This window comes from Antechinus flavipes, chromosome 1, assembly GCF_016432865.1.
Source record: "Antechinus flavipes isolate AdamAnt ecotype Samford, QLD, Australia chromosome 1, AdamAnt_v2, whole genome shotgun sequence".
Classification (NCBI taxonomy): Eukaryota; Metazoa; Chordata; class Mammalia; order Dasyuromorphia; family Dasyuridae; genus Antechinus; species Antechinus flavipes.
The window spans coordinates 368,492,252-368,504,445 of record NC_067398.1 but is presented as its reverse complement, the minus strand read 5'-3'; the positions used below and the strand labels follow the sequence as shown (position 1 = coordinate 368,504,445).

At 32.4% G+C, this 12,194-nt stretch overlaps 1 protein-coding gene across 1 annotated transcript in view; it reads right to left on the bottom strand.

The window, feature by feature from the left end:
* Positions 1–12,194, bottom strand: part of RIT2 (Ras like without CAAX 2) — a 552,797-nt gene that overhangs the window by 271,715 nt on the left and 268,888 nt on the right. Inside the window, exon 4 of the mRNA XM_051969691.1 lies at positions 1,568–1,759. Coding sequence (XP_051825651.1) covers positions 1,568–1,759 — 192 coding nt within the window. The remainder of the gene's footprint in view (positions 1–1,567; positions 1,760–12,194) is intronic.

Sequence of the window (12,194 nt, the reverse complement as noted above, 5' to 3'; positions counted from 1 at the left end):
CAATATATTCAAGCTTTATTCAACCTAATAGTTGTGCCTATTGCATTAGATCTGTAAAGTGAATTTACACACATGCATGTACATATACCTATATATACATTTACGTGTATATATATATATATATATACATGTTTTGCCTCAAACATCAAGAGATTAAAGATTATTTAGGAATAAAAAGAAAATCAAATTAGGAAAGACAATCCAACCTCTGCCTAAATGTTACAAGTTTTCCCTACTGTAGACTCTAACCTATTTTGAATGCAATCAAAAGTTTACTGAAAACTTCATAAAGCAGCAGAGGGGACCACATGGACTAGGGATGGCATTATATTTCCCTTAAGATTTAAAAAAAAGAGAGAAACTAATTCCTGGTGTAGTGTATGGACTAGTGAAACCCAAGAACTCAAGGAGGGAAGGAGAGGCAGGATTAATATTGGCCAATTTACTCTCTCCAAAGTGACACACACAACTACTAGTATTACATAAGTAAAAAGAAATAAAGAACAAATTCAATGAAATGTTAGCATGTAGCTTTGCAGAAAAATGGACTTCTTTGGAACTTCTTAAACTTCAAATTCTCAAGATATATCATCTTTGGGAAATTTCATTATATAAGATAAATTATATATAAATTATATTATATAAATTACATATATATATTCTAATTTCATTAGATAAGGTTAAATCTGCTAATACATCTCATCAGAATAGTCTGCCCTTCTAATTGGATTCTGGACTTTGAGTTCTAGGGCATCTGTTTCAAAAGGGGACACAACAGAGTTTCTTTCCCCTTTTCCTACCAGCCATACAGCTTTGAAACTTCTTTAGAACTTTCCATGATACATATATACAGAGTACCTTCAACAATCACTTTGACAGCTTTGGTTTTTTTTGGGTTGTCTTTTATTATCAGATTTAAGTTCCTTATAGACAAGACAACTTTATTTTTATTCATATAAATGCTTAACACCCTGCTTGGCATATAGCAGTTGCTTTAAAGACATTTATTGACTGACTATATAAAGTGAATTATATATAAAGAGTTACATCAAGGTCAGTTTTTCCACTGATAGAAGTTCCTTACATTGGTTTCTTCATGTGGAGCAAGAGCTAATCAATTTCCTATTTCAAACTTCATAGCTATGAAGATATTACCTATGGTTATAAAATCTGTACTGACTAGACTTAGTAAAGTGATTCTGGAAACTGGCTAAAGTAAATTTCAGTCAGAGAAATCTCTACTACATCTATCTGATCCCACCTGAGACCTAATAACTGACCCATCCTTGGCTATTAATTTTTGTGGAAGAAATGAGAACAGAGAAGATTGACTATATTCATTATGACTAGGTGTCATGATATAGTTCTAGGGTGATTTTCAATAGAACAATTTCAAGAAGATACTTTACTCATAAATTCATACTTTGTACACACACACACACACACACACACATACACACACATACACACAAATGATCTTTTAAAATTGACCTTGGATGCTATGGTAGTCAGACATGTTGTGAAATAGTCTACAGAAAGAAGACTAACTCATTCAATTGGCACTTACTTGCCGGGCCTGCTCCAGATCAATTTTGTTCCCCACTAGCACCAAAGGAATGTCATAGGTATGGCGGACCTGATAAATGAGCTCTTTAAACCCAGCAGCTTCCTGGAAGGACTGTCGATCAGTGACAGAGTAGCATATAATGAAGCCCTCTCCACCTCTCATGTACTGGTCCCGCATGGCTGTGAATTCTGCCTGCAGAGGAAGGATAAGAATAACTTTATAATTTAGCACAGAGGAGCAAATACCTAACACCAAAAGAATGAGAGGTCAAATCTCTACAAGTGCAGTTACTAAGCATTGTATGTTATTGTTTTCTTTTAGGATTTTCAGATTTTTCTAAATTAAGATTTTTTTTATAGCTTAAGAACTTTGCTGATTGTTAGTGATACTTCCCTCCCCCTCAAAATAATTTTGGGTATATTTAATATTAACTTAATCTATGGGTACATATAATAGCTTTATAACTGGAAGGATATTTAGAGATTATCTACTACATCTGCAATCCCCCAAATAATTTTGTTCATGAGAAAACTAAGACTCAGAGGTTTGATAACTTGTTTAACCCTATACAGGGAATAGCTAGGAAAAAAAAAAGAGAGATTTAAATGAAAGGTGCTCTCACTTCAGTTCCTGCTTAGTATAAAAGGTTACATATGCAGATGCTTAATAAATATTTGTTAAATTAAAGATCTGGGTGAAATCTTAACATCTCATTATGTGATTACTAAAAATTAAAATTTCTTTTCAGGTGTACACAATTTCCATTTCAGAGGTATGTTAAGGGAGCATTTAAAATAACATTTTGTGTGTATGTGTGTGTGTGTGTGTGTGTGTGTGTGTATGTATGAGTGCATGTGTATGAGAGAGACAGCAACAGAGATAGAGACAGAGAGACACAGACTGATAGAGATAGACAATAGAGATAGAGACAGACAGATAGAGATAAAGATAAACACAAACACAGAGACAAAAAGAGATAGAGAAAAGGGAGGAAGGGGAAGGAAAGAGAAAAACTATTTTATCTCCTGACAAGGATTACTTGTTTCCTATAGAATACTGTGTCTCTCTGGATTTTCACCTTTGTCAATATTTGTGCTTGCTAGTTCTATACCAATACATCATTAAAGATCTTTCATTCTCATTATCGGAACATAGTTAGAGAACTGCTATGGACCTAAAAGCCCATCTAATTTGAACTTTTAATTTTTCAGAAAATGAAATTCAAACTTAGAGCAGCAAAGTGACTTTCCTGAAACTGTATAGCATTGCAGGAAAGAAAGAATTTGAACTCAGTTCATATTCAGTTGTCTTTCAACCTACCAAATAGGTTGTTCTACCTAATTTTTCTGAGTGTGAGAATGAAATAACAAAATCAATATGGAAGTGCTTTGAAGAATTGAAAGCATGTATAACATTTTATTAGTATTTCTTAGCTTTAAAGAGAAAGGGACAATCAAAGTGAATATTTTTATGTCAGCATGATATGGTTTCATTTGTCAAATATTCTTCAGAAAGAATCTTCTCAAATAAACAAATATAATTATGTGCTAATAATTAACAGAGTACCTTTTTTCCTCTGATAACACAGGTACCAATAACTCTTGGAATAAATAAACCATCAAAGAGGCTTTGAGGGAAGCCTGGACACAAAAGATTGAATAAGAACCTGGGTTATTTATTACTTGAATAATATATGCTACTGTAATCATTTTATAAGGTAGAATTTAATGTTCAACATGTTATTTCCTCTTTCATTTATACATGAATTAAAGAACAGTACTCTTTGTATTCCAAGCATCCTGCATGTTAATATCTTCCTCAATTGCTTCCTGCTATGAATGAAACTTGTTGGTTAATAATTCAGAAACATTACTAGATTCCATTTGCTAAGCATAATGAATGGAATTGCTATAAAACAGACTTACTGTGTAAAATTCTACCTTAAAAAGTGTTTCTTATGACTTTAATAACCTAAATCTATAGTCTTAGCTCTTTATTTCAATATTAGTTACTATATGATCAAAAAGATTGATTAAGAAAAGACATAAAACATTATTTTGAAGGACAAAAAGGATAAGCTATTTTTTTAAATTGCTAAAACAAAAAAAAATTGAAAATAGTGTGAAAATCTAGGCAACATGTAGTTTTCTATATGCTAACATATTAAAAGTTCTTTGATTGCAGTTCAAGATTGACAAATGCCTAGTTTTCAATAGTAATATTATAGAAAGGTAAGATACTAGATTTGGAATGTAGTACATGGATTTGTACTGTTCTTCTCTCTCCTTCCCTTTCTCCCTCCCTTCCTCCTTCCCTCCTTTCCTTTTTCTGTTTCTCTGTCTCTGTCTCTCTCTGTCTCTGTCTCTCTCTTGTCTCTTCCTCCCTTTCCCTCCCTCTCTCTCTCTCTCTCTCTCTCTCTCTCTCTCACACACACACACACACACACGAAGATTTTGCTGTTTGTTTAAAATTATTTTTTGAGATTATGCAAGCAAGCTACTTTAAATGAATTGTACAAAAATTGAACTTAAAATAGACTGGAAATGCCTATAGGGATCATTGGCAGGCTACAACCCCTTTTCAATAAAGAATTATACAATGAAAGTTATGAACAGAATGCCATTAGAAAATGCTCTAAATATATTTTTTTTAAAGTGGGGAAAAATAATGGAGTAATGCATGTGCTTTAATAGTACCCATAAAAAGTAATTAAGAGAAAAGTCCCTAATATATTGAGAATACCATCTATGAAGAATTTGGGAGATGAGTGGGCAAAGATCAGAGAGGATAAATAGGCATCCTCTATAAAAAATGCACATATTTCTGAGATTGTAGATTTATTAAACTTTTGAGAGGCTATCTATCTAATAGAATTGTGAGGAAAATCCTTTGCCAAAAAAATAATGTGTCATAAATATGAGCTTCTCATTTCATTGGATTATTATGGGTAAGAAATATGATATGAGCTATTAAAAATAATACTGCCATTGATTTTGACCTGTTTCCCAACATTATAACCTCAAATAGGAAGAAATGCATCCAATTTTATTGATTAAAATAATAGCAGCAATATGAGACTGCAGAAGCAATTCCACTGAGTATAAAACCTTCTGAAAGAGGAGCAAAAAGTCAATAAAATTTCTACTTCTTCCTAACCTTACTCCTCCCATGAGATTCATAAAAGCATCATAAACAATATAGAACCTTTTTTTTTTTGATGGCCTCTTTTCTGTCCCTTCACAGAATTTTTCAAATTTATTATTCAGATAAAGAATTGTTGATCTCCAGAGATGTTTCTTCCTCCTATTATTTTTCCATTATTTATGATGTTTCCACAGTTTGTCACTGTTTCTATAATCTGCTACATTTAAAAGTAAAACACAATAAATTCAGTGATAACTTGTGTAAGAAGATAATTTATTGATGAAATATATTAAATATCCCCTATATGCAAATTGCTTGGTCAGAGAGTAGAAAATATAGAAACATATCTATCTCAAAAATCTTATTGAAGTTTAAAATGTTAAATAGCTACAATTGAACCAAGACTTTTGAGATGCCCCATATAGTAAGTGAATATCATATCCTCAAGGTATTTATAATTTAGGTGGGATGATTTATATAAAGAAATATTATATGTAGTAGATTGTGATAAATGCCCAAAGGAAATAAATCCCACTATGAAATCAGAAGGCAAGAAAAGTTGTTGTTGCTATTGTTGTTATTTCTTTATTTTTTTTTTTCCCATAGGGAAGGAAGAGCCATGGAAGATGCAGTATTATCAATCAGCCTTGAAGCAAGGTGTCAGTAGTCAGGAATGAGTTTTGGAGGCATTTCTTGTGTTGACCTTTGACATACTTCTAAATTAATAGCATAGGTGTCATAAAGTTATCTGTCCCTGTGTGATCAAGCATAGAAAAGAGTCAAGGAAATAGGCTGGATTGATATTGGTCCCATGAGCATTAAAAAAATTCTTTAAGGATTTTCACACTCAAAATATTGCGATAAATATATTAACAATTTCATAGAGCTAACATAAGAAAATGCTTTGCAAATTACAAAACGATATACACTTCAATAATTTCAGGATCCTTCCTTTCTTTCTCTCTTTCTTTCTTCCTTTTTTAGTAAGACAATTGGAGTTAAGTGACTTGCCCAGGGTCACACAGCCAGGACATGTTAAGTGTCTGAGATCAGATTTGAATTCAGGTCTTCCTGACTTCAGGGTTGATACTCTATCCAGTGAACCACCTAGATGTCTCCCTTTATTTCTTTCTTTAGTGTTTTGTCCACTGATAAAGACCACAATCTGTCCATGCTTTAATAGATGGTTTCATTAGTTTGTTGTAGCCAAAAATTAACACTATCTGCTGGCCAACATTCTTGTGATGATTTTCCTCCAATCATGTAGGAGGGAGCCATGTATGAGAGAGAAACAATACATTACTCTGCCATGAAGATGGATGGATCTTTCGGGCTGAAGAGTTTCTGATAGAATACTTCCTACTTGTATAGTCTTCAGTGAAATTAAATCATTAGAGGATGGTTTTAGAATAGATAGCAGTAGAAGAAAGCATAGTACAAATGATTTTTTAGTCTTCCCATTTTCTTGTGCTTATAGTAACCTGGATTTCTCTGGAAGATATTACAGTACCACTTCTTTAGATTTGATTCTTCCCCCTCTAATGTGCCCTGATGCTATCAGTCAAGGGGAATCAATGTTATCCTTCCTTTTGACTGTCATTTATAGCCCTTCCATCCACTACTTAGAAATCTCTAAGGCCATTTCTGGAAAAACAAAAACAAAAACAAAAAACCTGTGATCTTTCTCCCTCCCAGTAAGTATGAATGTTCCCCAAAACTTTATTCTCAGTCCTAATCCTTCAGTAAAGAATTCCCTAACTATTCCAATTTTTACTGGTTTCTGGCTCCTCAATTTGTGTTATATTTACTTATGTATGTTGTGTGTGGCTACATGAAAAATTCTAAGGCCCTTGAGAGTAGGCAAAATCTTTTCCCTTCTCTTTATATCCCCACAGTTTAAATGATTTATAAATTTTCTAACTTCTTAAATGTTTATGGAATTGACTTGAATATTATTTTGCTGGGAGGGAATATTGCATTGGAAGTAGACAAAATCATAACTAGAAAGTTAAACAACAGTCAATGGACATATTGAGGGAATTTCTTTGAGAAGAATGTTTGGAAACAGCATTAAGATGGTCTTTCTAGTTTGGAAACACAGCATTAAGATGGTCTTTCAAGTATCCCTAAAGTGATATGTATTAGTTTGGTGCCTATAGACTTGTCTGGTTATTCCAAGAATAATTACAGAAGTTTAGATCTTAAAAAGGATCTTCAAGACCAACTATTACCCTAGTTTTACAAATGAAGGAAAGTAAGACACAAACTTTGCTGTGCTTGAATATATCATCCTATATTTATATATTCATATTTCTACATTCATTTGTGCCCCTCCTCAGTTACAAAGTATTATGTTTTTCTTTAGAAATTAAAATACATCAATTTTCCTAATCACAACAAAATTCTTGTTTTTTTAAGAGTACACTTATATAGGGACCAACCTTTGAGTGGCTAGAAACTATGGGCATTTTTTTTTTTTTTTACAAAGAGTCAATAAAATATGTTATAAAAAGATTCCTTCCACTGCATATTAGTACTTTTCATTATGATAACATAAGAAACCAATTTAAAATGAGAAGAAAACACAAACAATTAGATATATTTGCTAATTTATTTAGAGCATGTCACTGAATGCTACAATGAATGGATAGAGGAAAAGTATATTCCAAATTACATAATAAAAAGTCTTATTGAGCAAACAAAGCAGTACACATCATCATGGACTAAATGGGAACATAAATTTAGCTTTTGCTTTCTCAACATACACATGTAAAACCCTAGACTTTTTGTTTTGTAGAAGTCAATGTATTTTATTCAGGATAGATAGATACTTTTAGAGCTGGCAATGACCTAGTAAAACAGTTTAAATGACGGAACTGTGATTCAGAATGGGTTTTACAACTTCCCCAAGATCATATAGCAGAGTAATCAAAATCCAGACTAGATCATAGAATGACAATACAATGCAAATAATTTATCAATTATTATCTTTCAGATGTTTTGAAAATGTAGTCAGATTGTTATTTTTCTTTTCTTTAAAAAAATGATTTATTTATTTAATATTTTCCCAGTTGCATTCAAAACATTTTTTACATTTGTTTTTAATTTTTTTTTAGTTGTAGGTTCTCTCCCTTTTCCCCACCCATAATTAAGAAACCACACGTGAAGTCATGTGCATTGCCATAAAAGTTAAGTTATGAAAAAAAAATAGCTTTCCCACACTAATGAAAATTAAAATTCTCAAGAAAAATTAAGTTTGAAAAAAAAAAGAGATGGAGAGAAAAAGAGAGACTACTTCAATCTCTATTCAGAAAGCATCAATTCCTTCTCTGGGTATGCATAGGATTTTTCATCATAAGTCCTTCATAATAACTCTGGATAATTGTACTACAAAGAACAGCAAGCATTTACAGCTGGTCATTCCAGAATTTGACATTTTTTTGCATACAGAGGATTTCACTTTCAGCTTATGAAGTACTTTCCTGTTTTTTTTTTTTCCTTGAGAGCATCCTGCTTATCATTTCCCACAGAATTAACAATATTCCATCACAAACACATAGCACAGTTTGTTGAATCATTCGTCAATTGATGGATATCCTCTCAATTTCCAGTTTTTTGCCCTGAGAAAAGATCTGCTTTGAATATTTTTTGTTTATATAGGTCATTTTAATATTTTTAAATCCTTTTAAAAATTTTATAATTACTATTGCTAAGTACTATTAGCAGGATCTGGACATCACCCAATTGTATTTCTTCCCTATTTATATTCTGTCTCCTTTCACTGTGTCCCTCCTCAAAACTGTTTTGGTACTGACCACCCCTTCCCCCAACATGCCCTCTCCTTTATTATCCTCCTCCACTTCCCATATCTCATTTCCCTTCTATTTTTCTGCAAGGCAAGATAGATTTCTATATCCAAACTAAGTATGCATAGTATTTCTTCTTTGCTACAATTCTGATAAGAATAAAGTTCACTCCCACTCTCTCTCCTCCCACTCTATCCCTCCACTGTAAAAAAACTTCCTTGCTTCTTTTTTTATGACAGATATTTTGCATCATTCCACTTCTCCCTCTCCCTTTCTCCCAGTACATTAATCTCTCACCCTTAATTTCATCACTTAAAAAAAAGAAAGATATTATCCCTTCATATTCAATTCACACTTATAATCTCTATCTTTATTCACTCCTTCTACTTGCCATAATAATGAGAAAATTCTAATGAGTTACAAATATCATTCTCTCATGTAAAAATGTTACAGATAAACCTTATTAAGTCCCTTATTCTATCATTTTCCTTATTACCTCCCCATGTTTCTCCAGAGTCCTGTATCTGAATCTAATTTTCCATTCATCTCTGGTCTTTTCATCATGAATGCTTGCAAATCTTTTTTTTTTTTTTTTTTTTCATTGAATGACCACTTTTTTTCTGTGAAGGATTATACTCAGTTTTGCTGGGTATGTGATTCTTGATTATAATCCTACCTCCATTGCTTTCTGAAATATCTTATTCCAAGCCCTCTGATTCTTTAATGTAGAAACTGCTAAATCTTGTGTTTTCCTGATTGTGGCTCCACTCTACTTCAACTTTTCTTCCTGGATGACTGAAATATGTTCTCCTTGATCTGGGAGTTCCAGAATTTGGCTATAATATTCCTGGGAGTTTTCATGTTGGGATCTCTTTCAGGACATGATCAATGAATTCTTGCAATTTCAGTTTTACCCTCTGGTTCTAGAATACCAAGACAGTTTTCCTTGATAATGTCTTGAAAGATGATGTCTAGACTTTTTTTTTGATCATTACTTTCAGGTAGACAAAATTTTTAAAATTATCTATCCTAGATCTATTTTCCAGGTCAGTTGTTTTTTTCCAATGAGATAGTTCGCATTTTTTCTCTATTTTTTCACTTTCATTAGCTTAAATTTGCTCAATTATATTTTTTAAGGAATTACTTTCCTCAGCGAGCTTTTGTACCTTCTTGCCAAACTGGCCAATTTTGCTTTTTAGGATATTCTTCTCATTTGCTTTTTGTATTTCCTTTTGCACTACTCTTATTTTCCCCTAATACTTCTTCTATTTCTCTTACTTGGTTTCTTTTATTTCTCTAGTAATTTATTTATTCTTAATACAAATTACTTTATGAATCATGTTGAGAGAGAAAAATCAGAGCAAAAGGGAAAAACCATGGAAGAGATACCAAACAAAGAAAAAAAGAAGTGAACAGAGCATGTGTTGATTTACATTCAGTCTCCTTATTTCTTTTTCTGGATGTAGAAGACATTTTCTGTTCAAAGTCTATTGGGATTGCTTTGGATCTTAGAATTACTAAGAATCAGGTCTTTCATACTTGATTATTGCACATTCTTGCTATTATTCTGTACAAGATATTTGAGATTTTGTTTGATTTGCTCAGCATCAGTTCATGTAAACCTTTCAGGCCTTTCTAAAATCAGCTTGTTCATTTTTAATAGCACAATAATATTCCATTATCTTCATATACTACAACTTGTTCATCCATTCCTCAATTGATGGGCATCTACCCATTTTCCAATTATTTGTTACTACAAAAGGAATCACAAAAGGAACAAACGCTTTTGTGGATCCTTTTCCCTTCTTTAAGATTTCCTTGGCATATAAGACAGATCAAGTATTGGCACTGCTGGATCAGAGGATATGCACAGTTTTATAGCCCTTTGGGCATAGTTTCACATTGTTCTCCAAAATGATTGGATTATCTCACAATTCCACCAACAATGCATAGTGCCCCAGTTTTCCCAAATCCCCTCCAACATTATTATTATCTTCTCTGTCATCTTAACCAGTCTGATGTTGTGGGCCAGAACTTTGAACTTGAAACAAAGGAGTCTTATAAGGTGCTAAGTCAGTGGAATTGATAGAGACAATGGTTATTTAACATGGTGCTTAACAGTTCTCTAGTTCAGTACATGTACTTAGTACTTACTATAGTTCCACAAAATTCACACCTATGATAAGAGAGCATATAAGCTCAGAAAAACTGAGACAGAATCAGAACTGGAAGACAGAGACCTTGGTGGTGGTCCTCCTGCCTCCCCCACAGAAAGCAAGACACATTCAGGAGGACTTCAAGAAGCTGGCAGAGGAAGAGAACACAAAGGACTGATGTCAGGAGCTCAAAGAACTCAGAACCAAGGAGAGAGATAGGCCTCTAAGAAAACTAGCTGAGCCCCGAGTGAAGGAGATAGGACTTTGAAGGAGACAATAAAGGATTTGGACTTTAACACCTGATTGCACTTGTGGTGATTACTGAATTGAAATGAAGGCTGCTCCCAGAGACCTCAGAGAAATGGAACCAAGAAGAACATTACAATCTGAGATGTATGAAGTAATACCTCAAGAGTTGTTTTAATTTGCATTTCTCTAATCAATAGTATTTTAGAGCATTTTTTCATATGACTATAGATGCTTTTATTTTATCATCTGAAAATTGTCTGTTCATATTCTTTGATCATTTATCAATTGAAAAATGACTTTTATTCTTATAAATCTGACACAATTTTTTATATATTTTAGAAATAAGGCCTTTGTCAGAAGCAATGTATAAAGATTTTTTTCTAGTTTTGTACTTTCTTTATTTTTTTTTTTTGCTTATTTTTTTTCTTTTTTATTATTATGTCATTTTATTTACAAGATATATGCATAGGTAATTTTTCAGCATTGACAGTTGCAAATCCTTTTGTTCCAACTTTTTCTCTCCTTCCGCCCACCCCTTCCCCAGATGGCAGGTTGACCAATACATGTTAAATATGGTAAGGTATAAGTTAAATACAATATATGTATATTTTGCTGTATAAAAAGAGTAAAAAGTTATTTTGCTGTATAAAAAGAGTAAAAAAGAGTTTGAAATAGTTGTACTTCCTTTTTAATCTTGTATCTGTTGGGTTTGTTTGTGTAAAACTTTTTAAATTTAATGTAATCAAAGTTGTCAGTTTGCCTTTCATAATGTTCTCTAGCTTTTCTTTGGTCATAAATTCCTCCCTTCTCCAAAGATCTAATAGGTAAATTATTCCTAGCTCTCATAACTTGCTTATGGTATCATTTTTATGCCCAAATAATGTATCCATTTTTGCCTTATTTTGATATAGGGTATGAGATATAAGTCTATGCTGAGCTTCTGACTTATTATTTTCTAATTTTCTCAGCAATTTTTCTCAAATAGTAAGTTTTCATTCCAGAAGCTGGAATTTGGGGGTTTATCAAATACTAGATTACTATAGACATTGATTATTGTGTCAATGTATCTGATCTATTTTACTGATCCACCATTCTATTTCTTAGCCAGTACCAAATGGTTTTGATGACTTCTGCTTTATAATATAATTTTAGGTGTGGTATTGCTAAGCCATCATTGTTTGTATTTATTTTTATTAATTCCCTTGATTTCTTGACTTTTTGTTCTTCTAGATGAATTTTATTATTATTTTTTCTAGTTCAATAAAATATTTT